The sequence below is a fragment of the Pseudopipra pipra genome, chromosome 9 (assembly GCF_036250125.1).
Source record: "Pseudopipra pipra isolate bDixPip1 chromosome 9, bDixPip1.hap1, whole genome shotgun sequence".
In the NCBI taxonomy this organism is placed as follows: Eukaryota; Metazoa; Chordata; class Aves; order Passeriformes; family Pipridae; genus Pseudopipra; species Pseudopipra pipra.
Genome location: NC_087557.1, coordinates 9,937,483 through 9,955,251, shown reverse-complemented (window position 1 = coordinate 9,955,251; position 17,769 = coordinate 9,937,483). Strand labels below are relative to the sequence as shown.

At 40.7% G+C, this 17,769-nt stretch overlaps 1 protein-coding gene across 1 annotated transcript; it reads left to right on the top strand.

Annotated features, from left to right (window-relative positions):
* Positions 1 to 4,699: 4,699 nt before the first annotated feature.
* ZNF281 (zinc finger protein 281) lies at positions 4,700 to 9,592 on the top strand. The gene has a single exon (XM_064664484.1). The coding sequence runs from the start codon at positions 4,765 to 4,767 to the stop codon at positions 7,387 to 7,389; it is 2,625 nt and encodes an 874-aa protein (XP_064520554.1). The 5' UTR covers positions 4,700 to 4,764; the 3' UTR covers positions 7,390 to 9,592.
* Positions 9,593 to 17,769: the final 8,177 nt, after the last annotated feature.

The following is a 17,769-nucleotide window of genomic DNA, read 5'->3' as shown; positions in this document are numbered from 1 at the left end:
GGGTGTCCATATGTGCTCTAGGGATACAAAAATTACAAATGTGCTTCCTATGCTTCTTAATGAAGGATTATTATTATTATTATTATTTAATGCCAACAGAAATAATAAACAGCTCTGGATAAAATTACTGGCTTGATCACAACACTGCTTAATTCCCAGAAGCCAAAGAACATCTGACCAGCCTGAGCAACTGAGGCAGCTGCTCACAGAACCACACTGCAGCCAACACCAGGGCCCACTGAAGCAACAGAGAAACTCTTGCTTTTTACAATTAATGAGCTAAAGAAACTGAACTATCAATTCTGTAAGACTGTATTATTGTTAACATTTCAAACCACCTGAGGATTTGTACCTCTTGATTTTGATCTCAGATGGACCACAAACTGTCCTGTACAATTGTTGATGACAGTGTGGTGTGGAAAATGACCCCATGTTATCAGCTGTGGGTGCCAAGATCTAGTAACTCATTGCAAACAATAAGTAAAATCCTTGTTGGGCTGATTCTACTGGAATAATTTATTGATGTTAAAGGACATCCCCTTGCCCCCCCCCCAAGATAAAACAAGACAAAAAACTCCCAGAAGTCTCCAAGAATTAAGATAAGTATGTCTACAGCACTTCATATTTCTAACAGTTAAGTATTTAAAGGAGCTGCTATTGAGCTCAAGAAAAGCAAAAACTTGGCATGCCAATTTAAGATCTGGAATTTGTAATTATTTGTTTTGAATACGCTGTAAGATTAGCAAATATCCAAACTTAAGTAGCTAACTATTTTGGTTTTGCATATCTAGGTTAAAAAGAACATTCCAGTGTTGGAAGTCTTGAATGTATATTCTTAATTTTTTTTTTAGTCTTAATATCACAGCAAACAATATTGTTTGGACTGACAGTTTTGGCAAGAATTTTAACTCATGAAAATACCTGAATAACAAGAAGCATGTGATTTTACTCTCTCTTCTGGGATCAGCCTGAGAAAGGAATTTATTTTTTTTCCCCTTGTTTTTAACAATAGCTGATTATTCCTTGCCTCTCACTATGGCATTTACCCATTGCAGCCTCTCGCCTGGGATGGAAATCCCTAAAATCCTGAGTCTTGAAATGGAGATATGAGGAAATAAAAGTGTACACTTTATATGCTCTCCATTTTTAATGTATGTATACAGATCATGATCCGATTAGTAAATAAAAATGCTTACGTTATTTATGTGGTTTACACTATTTACATTTGTATTGTTGACATTGTTTCGCAGAACATTCAGTTACGAAATGCCTGTGATGCTGCTTCTGTTGCTGTATGTTGAATGATTTGATTAATCAGCTGCCAGTTATGTTTAATGCAATTATGATGTGCTCATCTTACTTTCTATAACTTCAATATTTACTTTTATCTCAGATAAAACTAATTTTACTTCAGTGTAACTTTTGAGAAAGTTTCTGATATTTCTTTCCACAGTCCTAAAATGCAGATTTCAGATAATTCTGTGAAAGGACTCAGAATGGTCCACTAATTCTGTATTTAGAGAGATAACTGGGATTTTATTCTACAAATAGTTTGCCTCTGAGTAATTCCCTTATCTGAGTTGTCAAGCTTAGAGATTCTGGTTGTTCTATTTACAAACAAGCTTCATGATATAATTGTGATATATTTTGTGTGAAGGCATGCTCAAAACCATAGCTGTCCATTTTTTTTAATCTATCCTTGCTTATTACTGAGTTCATTGATTTAATCTGAAAATAACTGAAAGGAAGTGTTGGATTTTAGCTTTTTTAAAAAACTAAACAAAAGAAATTGAGCAAAAATACTCTCTCCCAAGGATTTTACTCTGGCACTGGGGAATCCATGGAAATATTACATGTGAATGGTATCTCTTATTACTCCCTTCCTAATAAGGTAGTGATTTTGCTGATGAGCAAATCTGGAATGAATCCAGCTGTCTTTGAGTAATATGCATGTTGGATTAAAAAGTTGTAGTTTCTTTGCTATTCAAATGCAGTTTCTTATCAGAATATATTTTCTGTCTGAAAGTCGAGGTTTTTTTGCTTGATATACTCAAGTGGCCAATTTAAATATTAGTATTACAAGTTAGGGTCATTTTACAAATAAATTTAGAAATGTTATAAGCCCAAGGTGAGTCTGAGTTATAGAAGCATTTTCGTAGCAAACTATATATTTTGCATTTTATTTCCATTTACTATTCTGCTCTTCCTAGTAATTTGACTGTGTTTTTCAGGATTCTGCCTGCAGATTGCATGAACCAGTAACAAGTTGCACTGTTAACTCAGATCCTGGAAACATATCCTTCACTAAGGTGAAAACATTCAGAGAAACTTACTGAAGTAAATGTTTTGTTTGTTTTTAGCTTGTTTTGTCTAATAATAGGCCAATTTGAAGCAAGCTGTTAAAAGAATTTGGTGATTCATGTATACTATGTGCTTACGTGCATTATTTTTTCTTCTGTCCTTATACATCTCTTACTTCCTGTTTCAAATTTCTAAAATAATTAAAGGGGGTGTATACATTTGTCAATAAACAGGAGTAGTGTAAAATTCGGTACTATATATTTTCCTAATTTCACTTTAAAAAAAAAAAAATATCAGAAGTAGAGGTGGTTCACTCCTTCTCAGGTTGCTTTGGCATCTTCGTGTTTTCACTTTTTAAAATAAATTTATTTTGTTGGTCTTTTGTTTGAAAGAGCACTCTTATAAAATTAAATTTTCTAATTAATGTTATAGATCCTTTGATGCTAAGTTTCTCATTTCCGAACAGTTGAATATCACAATATAGTTGATGCACTCCCATGTTATGAAATAAATGCTCAAGGTACAGCTGATAATGTTGAAAAATAGAAAAATAAATTGACCTTGATGAAGTGTGTCTTCTTTTGTCTGTTCCCAGGAAAGTTTATTTCAGGTATTTCTACTGCTGAAATGATTAGAGTTAACAGCTTTTTCCCTCCATTTTATTTTACAGGGTCTCTTCATCTTCCTGATATATGGGGTGTACAACACAGAGGTAAGTCTGCTTGGAGTATCTCAAGGCTGACAGAGTGAATGAGAGAAATGACAGGTTTCTTATCTTGATAACTGAGGGACAAAGTTGGCTTTCCATACGAGTGTCCTACTGCCCTTCATGCTTGGACTAGCTTATATGCATCCCAGCTTACCATTAAACACTGACACCCTGAATAAAGGGACAGACTCATTTCTCATAGGCATTGACTAATATTTTACTGCTGCTTTAAGTTTTTTGAATTCCTGGTCTGTCTTCTAGTTAAACCCGACAGTCCTAAACTGGTGTAATCTAATGTACATTTTGAAATTAACTGTTAGTTTACATGCTGTGTAGAGGAAACTGAATTTAAATTATAAAAGGAACAAGTTTTACTTACTCAACAAAATTTTGAAGTAAAGTACAGAAATGGCATCAAATTCCTTTTTTAAGATCAATTAGATGTGTTTAAGATTTTAAAATCTGACCCAGGGCTTTGTACCAGTTAGGGCTATGAACAGTGCTTGCTATTTACAGGCTCATCAGTCATAAAGGGAATTATTTTTGGCAGATAAAGCATAAAAATCATAAGGAATTTATCCACGTTGTACAACTACTTCCATTATGTCAATGATAAGAATTAGTTCTCCTGATTAACCAAAATAAGCTGCTATTTCAAAATAACAACCATTTTATTGCATTTCCATTATAAGGATGAATTATTTCCGTACATATAACTAAACCAGTGAGCATTATCGGTACGGGTCTTGCTGTAACAGTGGGCCAAGAATGCTGTACGTGGGGTCCAGTGCTTGGAGCAGGGCTGTGCTGCGGGTGGGGTGTCCCAGGCAGCCGGGGCCAGGTGTGCAGCGGATGCTCCCGTGGTGTGTTCTGCGCTGGGAACCGGTTGGGAAATGGGGACGTGTGGGAAAATCCTGCCCAGTTTATGCCCGGGGACGATTCCCAACGCAAGGCGCACCGGCGGCGTGGGAGCAGCGTGTGTCGGATACATCGCCCGATGGCTACATTGGACTAAAATACTTTTTCTCATTGGCAGCGTTTCACTTGTGGGAGCGGAGCGGCTTCACTAACGCGGTGGCGGTACGTGCCACGGAAGGCACTGGTTTGGGCTCAAACAGCCACACAGTGGGGCCTTTGTTAACCACGTTCAGTTTCAGCATCGCGGCGGCTCCTCCGGCGGAGCCGACGCCGAGCCCGCAGCCGCTGCCCGCGTCGGCGCTTTGCGCGGCGTGACCGGCGCTGCCGCGCGCTCGCGGGGCGGCACCTGCGCTGCGCCCGCGGGCGGTGCCGGTCCCGTTATCCGGCCGTGCGGGGCGGGGGCCGCCCGTGGCCGCCCTGGCGGTGCAGCGGCGGGTCCGGCGGGTCCCGCCCGGCCCGGCGGTGCCGCCCGGCCCTGCCCGCGCCCCCCGCACCGCCCCCCGGCCCCCGCCCCGCGCCTGCGCGCCCGCGGCCGGGCGGCCAAGCGCCGCCGGCGCTCCCAGCGTGCCGCGCGGCGCGCATGTGCGGCGGGGCGGGCGCTGCTAATTCCATTGTGGAGCGGACGCGGCGATATTTGTAACTGGCGGCGGCGGCGGGAGCCGTGAGTGCAGCCGGGCCGGGGCCGCCGCGGGCGCGGGACGGGAGCCGGCGATGCGCCCGGGCGGCGGCTGCGGGGCCGCCGCGGGAGCCGCCCGCTGAGCCAGCGCGGTCCGGCGGGCGGCGGGTCCCGCAGCCCCTCTGGGCCGCGCCTCCTCTCCGGCCCGCCTTCCTGGGGGATGAAACTCGGCAGCGGCTTCCTCGGCGGCGGCAAGAGGGCGGCGGCCATGGAGCCCACGTTCCCCCCCGGCATGGTGATGTTCAACCACCGCCTGCCCCCGGTCACCAGCTTCGCCCGGGCGGCCGCGCCCCCCCCGCCGGCCCAGCACCCCCCGCAGTGCGTGTTACCTCCGGCCGCCGCCGCCGCTTCCTCCACGGCGGGCGAGCCCCCGGCGCCTCCGCCCCCGCAGGACGTGACTTTCAAGAAGGAGCCGGCGGGGGCTTTCCCCTCCGCGCCCTCCTCGCAGAGGAGCCCCTGGGGCTTTCTGCAGTCCCTGGTGAGCATCAAGCAAGAGAAGCCCAGCGAGCAGGAGGAGGAGGAGCAGCAGCCGCAGCACCATCACCACTACGGGGGGCTCTTCGGGGGAGCGGCGGAGGAGAGACCCCCCGGCCTGGGCAGCGGCAGCGGCGAAGGAGCCGGCCAGAGCGTGATCCAGGACCTCAGCCTTCTTCACCACCTGCACCAGCATCCCCACCGAGACCTGCTGCTGACCGGCAGAGGCGAGGGCGCCCCAGGGAGCGCAGGTGAGCCAAAGCACGACGCCCAGGTCAAGAAGGCAAAGAGGCCAAAGCCAGAAACTCAGGGAATCAAAGCCAAGCGGAAGCCAAGCGCTTCATCCAAACCCCCCCTGGTGGGAGATGGGGAAGGTGCCGTTGCGTCCCCCAGCCAGAAACCTCACGTCTGCGAACACTGCAGTGCTGCCTTCAGGAGTTCCTATCACTTACGCAGGCACGTGCTCATCCACACCGGAGAGAGGCCTTTCCAGTGCAGCCAGTGCAGCATGGGCTTCATCCAGAAGTACTTACTGCAGAGACATGAAAAGATCCACAGTAGAGAGAAGCCTTTTGGGTGTGACCAGTGCAGTATGAAGTTCATCCAGAAGTACCACATGGAAAGACACAAGAGGACGCATAGTGGAGAAAAGCCATACAAATGTGACACTTGTCAGCAGTATTTTTCAAGGACTGATAGACTGTTGAAGCACAGAAGAACATGTGGTGAAGCCATAGGTAAAGCAGGGCCTGGAATGGAGCCTGGATCATCAAACAGCATGGGTAGCTTGGCTGCATTGTCTCAGGGAAATACAAGTTCCTCAAGGAGAAAAAGTAAAACAAAAAGTACATCCACTGAAAACAAAGGAAACAAGTGTAGCAGCAAAATAGCTGAATCTCAAGTTACAAGTAATGTGGCCATGCCAAGTTATGCAGTTGATATTCCTATTGTGTCTTCCAGTGGTGGTCTAGTTGGCACAGGCATAGAAGAACTTCAGAAAAAAGTGCCAAAATTGGTCTTGAAAAAAGCAAGCAGAAAACAGGCAGACAAAAATTACCTTAATTTTGTATCACCACTGCCAGATATTTTGGGGCAAAAACCACTGTCTGGGAAACAGAGTGGCTCTCTGGGCCTAGTAGCCAATACCGGTGTAGAAACTATTGGCCTTCTCCAAAGTACAGGTGGTAAACCGGGTCAAATAAGTAGCAATTACGATGATGCCATGCAGTTTTCCAAGAAAAGAAGATACTTACAAACTGCAAGCAGTAACAGTGCCTTTTCACTTAATGTTGGACACATGACTTCCCAGCAGTCCGTCATCCAGTCTCCAGGTGTTAGTGTTATGGATAACGAAGCTCCTTTATCTCTCATTGATTCAGCATCTTTAAATAGTGAAATAAAGTCTTGCCACGACAAGTCTGGTATTCCTGATGAAGTCTTACAGAGCCTTTTGGACCAGTATTCTCACAAATCAGAAGGCCAGAAAGAAGATCCTTTCAGTATAACTGAACAGCGTGTGGACTTGCACACCTCAGGAGAACATTCAGAGATGGTTCAGGAAGAAAACTTGAGCCCTAACTCTCAGACAGTTTCAAATGATAAGGCAAGCATGTTGCAAGAATACTCAAAATACCTCCAACAAGCCTTTGAAAGAACAACCAATAGCACTGGTTTTGCTTTTGGACCCAGTTTCCAGTTTGTTAGCTTGTCTTCAACTCTCCATAACCACACTCTGTTCCCAGACAAACAGATATACACTACATCTCCACTTGAGTGTGGCTTCAGCCAATCTGTTACCTCAGTATTGCCAACTGCGTTGCCAAAACCTCCATTTGGGATGTTGCTTGGATCTCAGCCAGGCTTTTATTTGTCTGCTTTGGAGGCTTCGCATCAACAGTTGACTCCTTCTCAAGAGCTGGATGATCTCATTGATCCGCAGAAAAACTTAGAGACTTCGTCTAACTACCAGTCAGCATCTCAGAAACTGACTGGCCAGAAGGAACAGAAAAACTTAGAATCCTCAACGAGCTTTCAGATCCCATCTCAGGAGTTAACTAGCCAGATAGATCCTCAGAAGGACATAGAGCCTAGAGCAACCTACCAGATCGAGAACTTTGCACAAGCGTTTGGTTCTCAGTTTAAGTCGGGCAGCAGGGTGCCAATGACTTTTATCACTAACTCTAATGGAGAAGTGGACCATAGAGTAAGGACTTCAGTGTCAGATTTCTCAGGGTATACAAATATGATGTCTGATGTAAGTGAGCCATGTAGTACACGAGTAAAAACCCCAACCAGCCAGAGTTACAGGTAAGGTCCTGACTGACTAGGCTGTGGGGTCTTCTTAATGTAATTTGTTTTACTTTGACAACACTGCCATTGGAATGTTTCTACACGGTCCTATTAAGAATAATGTAACATGCCCTTTCAATGCAACTTTTCATATTTAGTTTATTTTGTTAGTGTGATTTTTTTTTTAGCTCTGTTTATTATGGTTTTTAATCAAAAATCAATAGTTTAAAATAGTGTTTTTGTTCAAGTGACAATGTTTAGCAATCAAATTTACATTATGTAAATTGTCAGGGAATAGCCCAAAAGTTTTAAATGCAAAAAATTAACTTTTTTCCTAGGACTGAGGTTTATTCTAATTGCTTTACTCTCAGGAAAGTGTAATGAAGCATGGGAATTCTATGCACCGTTAGTGTATTGGAACTTCCAATTTACAGATGATGACAAATATATCTCAGCTTTTTGAGGAAGGGATCTATGACATTTCAAATTGCTGTCTTTTATGTCGGCTGATCTGAAAGAATTTTGCTACCTAAATCTTGTTGTTTTTAAAGTACTCCTGTTCTTCCAGGTGACGCTCATTCCAGGCAGGTGGAGCAAATACTCTTGGGTCTGTAGGATGAGCCCAGCACGGTAGCTTTAATCTGAACAGTAATGTCCCCAGAACTGCATGAGACTGTAATTCCGTAAAGAGATTCTGTTGACACAAACCATGAGAACAAAGTGTGTGCATCTGGTTCATGTCATTAGAACCCCAACTTGAAACTACAGTCGTAATCCAGATAGGCTTTTGGGATACATTATTTATTATACATGGTTCAAAAAAATCTTCGTTCGCGAAGCCTAGCCATGATGATGATGATGGTTCAAAAAAGTCCATCTCTTGCTCTTCCCCTTTTTCATGTTCTTTTAGTGTAAAAGGGTCCCTCTATTTTATTGTGTTCCTGGTTCCTCTGGACTTGGTCTTGGTGGTCCCCTCACCCTTTTCTTTCCCTTATTCCCTACTCACTCTCTCACCCCAACTTAATAGCTAGCATTTAAAAAGATTTACATTCCAGAAAGTGCATATCTTATGATGTGCTTTCTGATGTCTTAAGACATCAGATGTTGAACAATGAACACCCACATGTTTTAGAACTATGTCGAGGTTTCCATGTACAATAAGAAATAATATACTCCCAATTGTACATATTAAGGCCCTTATCCTGCATCAGGATCAGCTAACACGGACCCCTGTGCCCAGCTGGGTACCAGTGGTGTCACTGAAGCTCTTTACAGAGAGAGGGGCTTGCAGCAGTTCATCATGGCAGGCTTTTAGGGCCTAAGGCTGCAATTCCATCAAAGGCTTCTGGTGATGACATCAACTACAAAAGTAGAACTTGAGTGGCTTGTTAATATCAACAGAACTTTTCTTTGGAATTATTGCCTTACTTTATGTATATTTTGTGGTACATTATTTATTATATGTGAATCCTGATTAATGCCTGTGGAGCCATGGAAACCTGCTAGAAATACTGGTGGCCATTCAAAGCTGCTGAAAGGCAGTGGCACTGCTCTAAACCACTTTTTGCAAATGTATTTTTTAATTAGTTTTTTAATGTAATTTTGGTGATGTTTATGATGATGGTTTTTTATGTACTCTTGGTGATGTTTCAGTCTTACGTACTTTTCTGTTGTCAGGAAGGTACCAGTGGTTGTTTGCAGTCTTATTGTGTAATCAGCCTATTACAGGCTTCCATGTATAATAAAGTTATTAACATTGTGCAAGTGTAAAACACTTCTGGTTATGAAAGTGGTGTATTATTAAAGGAATTGTTACAAAAATCCTGGGTAATTTCTCCTGTTGTCCCTCACCACTAAGAATTGAAACCTGAGCCCACTCGTGATCTCTTTTAGTAGTAAGTGTCTTTTTTTTTTCCCCCTCACTAATCTAGAGTTTGTTCTCATAGAGTCCGTGTAACTCCATTAACTTTTTATTTATACTTGATTCTGTATTTCATGCTGTTTCAGTTTAAATAAGCAAACAACAACTGTTCTTTACTCACAGAACCCAGCTGGTCATCGGGGATGGAATAGTCCGTAACCACTGTGTTGGCTTTTTGAGTACCTTTTCTTTTGTTTTACAGAGGTTATAATTTACGTTCTTTATATTGTGTGTAGTAGAAGTTGCATATGTATTGTTCTGGCTGTTTGCTTTAACTTAATAAAACCCATTATTCACAAAATCATTAAGGTATCACTTCTATTATCCAGTCACACTTGAGAACCTTTTAGGGAAACATTAGGAGATTAAATTTTGAAAAGGAATAATATAACTTACTGGCATGTTTTCAGCTTATTCTCTTCAGTTTCCTTTTGAGTCAGATAATCTGAATGTGCTATTTTAGAAACCAGGGCTCTGGTTTTCTCTCATACCTTTAGCTTAGCAAAACTGAACAAATTTCCTGAAGTTAAAATGTTCATACACTCTCATCTTTTCAAATCTGTAGTTTTGGTTAAAAAAACCCCTAAATTGCATATTGTTAACTTCAAGACTTTTTATAATTGCTGGAAATTCAGAATAACACGTATGTAATACAATTTCATTCAAGGTAAAGATTGTAGAAGGTTCCCTATCTGCTTTTTGGGGAGGGTTTTTGGTTGTGGTTCCTCTCCTCCCCCATGCTAACTTGTGCATTCTAAAATGCCCAGTAAAAATAGTACTGTAGCAAAATAGTTAAAAGCATTTTAGATTATCTGAAGATAGTTTGTGGATTTACTTAATCTGTATTTTTCTTCAACTTCGCATGTGAATTTGAATCAAGACAATGACAGATGAGAAAAATGCTTGGCATGCTGAAAAATGGCAAAAAACTTTACAAGGTAAGTATGGAATAATGTCTAATATTCAGAACATTGCTAAGAATCATTTAAAAAAAATCTGATGGAGACAGTGGAATTTTGCACAGCTTAGCAGTCATTCAAAAATGTTTCTAAATAGAGCAAAACTAAATATCTTCCTACTTCAATATGGAGCTCAAATTTTTTTCTCTTTAAATAATGAAGGTTAAGGAAGTGTTAAAATTGCATAGAAATTGGGCTATGGCTTTAGAAAACTATATAGTAAGAAGTAGTTAACCCACATGAACTAAAATGTTATTTGGGGATGTGGCAGTGAGAGATGGAAAGGGAAAGCAAAATGGCTCTTTATTTCAAGGTTTGTTTTTTGTTGTTTCTAAAGAAATTATAGGAGGGGAATGATAACCTGGTTCCTGCCACTAACAGGATTGCAAAGAAGAATTGATAATACGTGATGATAGAAAATTGTGCATAAACTGTTACACTTCTTCTTTCAGTAGCTCATGTTTTTGCTTTGAAACAAGTGCATTCTGGTACCTTGAATTGTGAATGTATCTCTGTGTCCCAGGCCACTGAAAATGCATGTCTGACCCACCTGCAGATGATATAGAAGAACTAAGTAAAATTTGTCTTAGCTCCTGAATTACTTAAATTGGACACAGACTTGTGGGTGAAATGTTAAGAGTGACAAACAGAAATGAAAGCAGGATGAAAAAAAAGTGAAAGCAGAATGGTGTGAAGGGTGGTTGCAGTTTCAGATTTATGGACTACTGATGAAGAAAAGCTGCCTAAGGCCTCATGGAGCCCTTGAGAAGATATTGGAATAATTCAATGTATTCTATTAGTGGGTTTTGTTGTTTCAATTGTTTGGTCTTTCCCCACCCCCAGTATTATATGCTTGATAACAGTGTAATTGTCTGAATGATGCTTCTGCTGTTTTTTCTCCCCACCAACTAGAAATCAGCCTTGTTCATATCAAGTTACTGTTGTGACTGTGGAAATGTTTGCTATACCCAAGAAGATACTTGTGACAATGTTTAAGTTACTAATTCCATGTTTTAGCATGTGTCCACGGGAATCAGGTCGCTTTAAAATGAAAGATACTGTTTACAGCCCCTGCTGATTACCAGCTTTAAACATTTGAGCTGTAATTTTCCAGGCTCTGTCTGTCTCATGCTCTATGCACTATCTCTGGGAAACTTCTGCAAAAATTGCTCACATATTTCCTAAAATTAGATTAAGGAAGAAAACTTTCTTGTTCCACTGGTGTTTTCATCCTTTGCTTCTTCAAAAACAAATTAGAATCATCTCCCCACAAGCTAGGACTCTAGACTAGGTTGGTGGATATCCCTTGTTGAATCACTGTTCTTGAAACCTGATAATAATTAAAAGTTTTTGAAAATGCTTTTACATTCAGAGATTTGAAAGTTTGGCAGCTCTGTCTCCAGAGATGACGACTCCAGGATAACAGTCAGGCTGTTACAATCATTTAGTCTGTTAGTCCATGTGGCAGTCTTCAGTGTGTACATGGGTGCATGTGTTGCGTATTCTCAGGTTGGAATCTGTTTTCTCGCTGCTTATATGAACTGTACTGTCTTTTAATATTCTTCTCAAGTGATTTTTGTGCAATTTTTTTGTTTGTACAAAGACTTAAATTTAAAAGTATGGTTTAGTATTGTACACAGCGTTTGGAACACAGGGTATATACCCTGCTTACCAAATGAGCAACTGTCATACACTTTGTTGTCTATGCTGTTAGAAACATATTTCTTGTGTAACTTTTTTCACTGGTAGTTAAACCCCAGGTTTATTTCAGTGTTGTTTGCTTTCTCACACGTTAGAAAAGAAAACAAATATATTTTGCCATATCCGTATACTGATATTCTAATATTATGGGTTTATAGACATACATTTACCTTTGGATGCCCAGTTTCCTTTTGATACCTATGACCTGGAGGGATAGGTGCTGACATTTCATCTCTGTGACACTGATTGTAGTTGAGTTCCTTGGTATAAGATCTCTGGGTTACAACAGCAAGGTGGTGTTGCTTGGATAAAATTCTCTGTCATCGTGTCATCAGTCTGTTGTAATGTACATTCAGGGTGGAGTGAATTGAGGATTAAAGAGAAGATTTAGTTCTGGCTTTTTTTTTAAACTTTCATAATATTTATAGTAATGCCAATTTTTGTATATAGCATACTACTGTATCTTCATATTAATTCTTCTCAATATTTTGCTTTTAATAAATTTCCAATGGATTTGGTAATTTTAAACCTAAGGCTGTCCTAAGTGATGGTAGGATGTTACACTAGAAAGCTGTCTGTCTACTTGGCAACCTGCTCTGAAATTTGATAAAATATTATACAGCCAGACTCAAAATGAAGAAAGAATTAAGAACTAATTTAAGAATGTATTTCTTTGATTATTTTAATATACTCTATCTTACCTTAAAATATATTTTAAATAGCCTCTTATTTAGTGCTACAACTCTCAAAACATTCTGTGAGGTAATGAGGCATATAATGGTCACTATGTAAGATCTGCAACAAGCATCAGATATTCTGTAGTAGCTCATGTGCCACCTTTGATGCTAAAACCTGCTTTATCTAAAACTAGGTTCCTACCATTCAGAATATTCCTGTGTCTTGTTCAGAAGGATCCCTTTACTTTGTGCTATTGGCAAATGAGATTTGATTTTGATTTTTTTTTCTCAAAGGCCAAAAGACTGGTTGCTTTTTCATCTTACGATTTCTCCTTACAGTGTGTACTCCTCTGTGTGCTCATACTCTGTCCCCAGTGGAAAGGTCTTGACTGGGACATGATTGTTTATGTGGCTGGAAATTATGTCAGTGGTGGTAAGGATGGTTCAGTCTACCCAAACATTCTGAATACTACACTTGTTTTCTGATGGGGGGAAAATGGCTCACTGGTGGGATGTTTTTGCATGCTGTTACATTCTGAGAGGAGTGGGAATAAAACCAGGCTGAGACCTGTTTAGAGTAGAATTTACAAAGAAATCCACGTGCAGCTTGTTGAGTGGCAGGGTTTAGAATCAATTTAATTTCCTTTCCGGTATTGAGGAAATATATAGATGTGTAATAAAATATATTGCATATTTTTCTGAGGCGCTTTAAATTCTGATGGGTAAAATATACCAGCAGAGCTCCTTATCTCTTAAACAAAATGATCTCTAGAATGAAAAATATGTTGTCTTGGAAGCTACTTGGTCATACTGGACAATGAGACTAATAAGGATTAGCTTCTTCAGCTGAGGAGGGCACTTATATTGTGTTAGCTCTCTGCTTGGAATTCGATCAGGTTGGTAGTAACACATTTACTTGTAGAAGCTCCTGGCCCTATCCTGTCTGAAGGGGCAGAAGGCAATCACACAGTCGTGGCAGAGAGAGCATGGCCTGCCTTTTACAGCTGGGCTGTGGCCAAGGGTTTGGAAGTGCAAGAGACAGTGCAGCAAGCTCCATGTCTCAGAACACCTAGGGTTTTTTGGAAGACCTGGCATTTCCAAGTATTGATTCACTATGTGAAAATGAAATGCAGAGATCTGTGCCAAAATTCTGCTATCTTGAGTTTGGCCAGAGGGCTGAATAACCCCAGTGTTATTCACTAGTAGTTAACAGAGATGTGTCACTAAAACTATTCAACCTGTTTAGCTTAAAGAATTTTATGAAAGCTAGGTCAGATGATATCATGAACTAGGAGCATCAAACCCTGTAACTGAACATGTACACTTGGTGTTCTTAGTGCAGTCTGTATGAAATCTGTATGAAATGTGTAGGTGGTTTAAAAGTTTACTTCCTGAGCATTCTTAATTAAAACTTCTTTCCAGGTTTGCTTCTCTAATAGTAATTTCATATTAGTCTGGAGATACGAAAGTTAAACTAATTACTCATCTTGAGATCTCGGAACTTGGATTTTTTTTGAGAGCAGGTAATAATTTTTGTGCAGATACACTAAATTTGATTATTTATTTTGGAGCTGAGAGACTTTAGAGTAAAAGTAGTTTCATAGTTTGTTTTATGTGGTTCGGGAAATCGTGCTTCACACATGTTATCTTAAGAGCGGATGGCAAAGGGAATAAGACTGCTGAAATCATTAGTTTTTACAATTTTTAACACCATATTCTGATGCTTGCATGTTTTGTTCTTCTCACAATGAAGCTAAATTAAAATCTCTGAGAAAGAGGTCCCTCTAATATAGCGTAATGAAGTCTTTAAATGGGTACAGTTGTAGGTCATCGTGAATAGGAATGCAGTGACCTTTGTCTTGACAATGAAGCTGACACAGGCTTCTCAATGAGCTGTTCTTTTTTTTATTATTTCTCCGCCAGAAAGGACACAAATAAAACAGAGGATCCCCTTCTCCCATCAGTGAACAAAATCAAAAGACTAGAAAATGTATTGTAATTTGTCAGTTTGCAAAATCTAGAAATAACACAGACTTCTCTCTCAGTATAGATACTGCTACAGGAGTGATTTGTGGCAAGGAGTTGGGAAAAGAAGGAAAGTCTACTTGACCGGCCATATGACTAGTAAAGGGCCTTCTGGTTTCTTAAGATACTTTGTAATTGTCTGTTTTGATTTTGGGATATACAGCAGTAAGGCATTCAAAATTACTTGTAGCTACTTATAGTTTGGAATCTAGAAAAATCAGAAATCTTTGTGTCATTGATTTTCCACTTACTTTTGCAGTACGTTGCAGGCTTGCAATGCACTGAAATCTAGGAAGGCTTGAATTTCTTGGTGGCCTGTATAAAAAAGCAAAGTGTTTTGCAGAAAGCAGATAAATGTTGTGGCCGTTTCCTAGTGGGGAAACACTGTTGCTCTATCCAACTTCAGCAGAGGTTTTTGAATTGCAATACTCAGCAATTTTCTTCAACTGCAGAGAATCATCTGTCATTCTTAGAGAATGGCATTACCTCTAGTTGAGGACTTTCTCAAGGTTTCAGCAATGTTGATCTGAATTGTGCTCTCTCTTGTAGAGGAGAGGCCTGTGTAGCAGAGCAAACTCTGAAGTGTGCAGTCAAGGTAATGAACGGAGATTGGTTTCTTTTTTAAGAAGTCATATATATAGAACTGATTCTCTGTGATCAAATAGTGATTTTATTTATTTTTAGCTAAGAACCTGACTACATGTTTCTTTGAAGAGCAGGTTGATGATGATGAATACTATTCCCATGAGGCCACAGCCTGAGTGAGTACCTGAAACAGGTATTTTTTTTGACGGTGTCCCTCTCTGAGAATACGCTTCATCAAAAGGAAAACAAGAAAGGAAAAGTTTAGAGTATGCACATGTTATTTCAGAGCTATGTAAACTGGAAGAGTGAAACAGCAGTTACCACACAGTACACTGATACCACATAAATGAATCTAGTGCACAGTGAGAAGTGACTGTAATAGGTGAAAATAAAAGGGTATGTGGAACAATGTGTTAATGGTTAGAAAGATTTAAGTTGTTCCTTTCTGTAAATGAGAAGACTTACTCATAAATCTTACTTTATAAGCTGGGACATGACTAATTTGATACCAGAGCCTTTTATTTTTGCAACTTCGTGTCAAATCTTCTGAGGAAAGTGGAAACATTGATTTTCTTTTTCCAGGGGAAAAAATATGCCGAGGAGTGAGGTAAATTCTTAATGAATATTAAATGCTATGCAGTTTCTGCACATTCTAACAAACCAGTGATTTCTACTTATTTATCTTAATGTGCTAATATAAAACAAAAACTGCCATGCCTGGTGTTTAGCAGGCTGAAGTGGGCTAATGGCAATCTCATGAAGTTCAGCACAGTGAAATGCTCAGTCCTGCACCTGTGGAGGAATAACCCTATGCATCAGTACATGCTGGGGGCCAACTGGTTGGAAAGCACTTTTGCTGAAAGGGACTTTGGGGCCCTGGTGGACAAGAAGCTGTCCAAGAGCCAGCAATGTGTCCTTGTGGCAAAAAAGGCAAACATTATCCTGGGATGCATCAGGAGGAGCATGGCCAGTGGTCAAGGAAGGTGTCCTAATTCACTCAGTACTGGTGAGGCCATGTCCTGGGCTTTCCAGTACAACAGACAGGCTGACTGACTGAAGTGAGTCCAGCAGCACCACAAAGATGATTAAGCACCTGGATTCTCTTTCATAGTGGGAGAGGCTGAGAGAGCTGTGTGTTCAGCCTGGAGAAAACAAGGCTCAGGAGGATCTCATTAATGTGAGATCAATTTTCCATCAGTTTCTCCAGTACTTAAGGAAAAAGAATGAGGGAGCCAGACTCTGCAGTAGTACCCACTGCCAGGACAAGAGGCAGTGGGCACAAAACGCAGGAAATTCCATTTGAGCACAAGAAAACACTTTTATTGAGGGGGTTGTCAAGCACAGGAATAAGTTGCCAGAGAGGCTGTGGAGTTTCTGTCTGTGGAGATACTTAAAGCCCAGCTGCATGTGGTCCAGGACAGGCTGCTGGAGTTGACCTGGCTGGAGTAAGAGGTTAGTACAAAATGAAGTCAGGAGCTCCTTTCCAACGTCAACAATTCTGAGATTCTCTGTAGCTTTGTTTGGCCGGTGGTCTGTGCCAAATGGCAATGACAGGTTTTATGCTGAAGAAGACAGTATGTGTCTCTAGGAAGTAGTACAATGGTATGTCTGAAAGTGCATTGTTTAATAGAACAAGCAGGCTAGAGAATTCAGGATGTTGCTGGGAATCCTATCATGATGCATTGTTAAGCAGTTAAATGTTTCAGCTGTCTAGTTTGGACACTCCAGTTTGCATTAACTTGCAGGCATTTTCCATGACAAGCCTTCTTCAGTCTTTTATTAAAGATTAAGAAGAAAAAGCTAGTGAAAGCATTGTGAAATAATTTTTTTAGCTGTTTATATTACATACAATATAAAATGTTTTATAAAAGATATAATATGTATTTTTTGTTTGTTTTCTTATGTTTTATTAACTTTCCTTCTTTCATTTCTTGTCAGTATCTTATTAGATGTTAGGGAAACATCTAACTGACACTAATTTACATGATTTGGGAGATAATAAATGCCATTTCCCTCTTCTCCCCCAAAGTTAGCTTAAATGGCCTGACTTGAAGCTGCTCTTGTTCAGAGCTCATGAAGAGCAAAGCAGGGAGGATGCAGCTCCTGATTTTGGTTCAGACTTTGACTTGAAATCTTTCTGCTGGAGAAAGGCAGGCACAGAGCATTATCTTATCAGTCTGTTGATAAGTCTTAACAGCATTAGGCTGTTTCAGGCATTGCTGTTAGCTCTTGTTCTGGTCACGGGCTCAGTTGTTGCAAAAGATTGTCTTGACTGGTTGAGCCAGATTTTTTTTTTTTTTTTTGTTAACAGAAAGCAAAAAATGATTAAAAAGGATGGGGATTAAAATGTATATAGTGAATGGATGACAGCAGGAACATAAGTTTTGTATTCCAGATGTTTTTCAAAGATTAATCAAAGCTGGATATTATGGCAATGTAATTTGGGTCGTCTTTGGTGGGGCTGATCTGGTTGTTTCTCTGGATCAGGGCAGTAGTGCTGAATGATGTTGCAGTGAATCCTGGACTTCCATGTG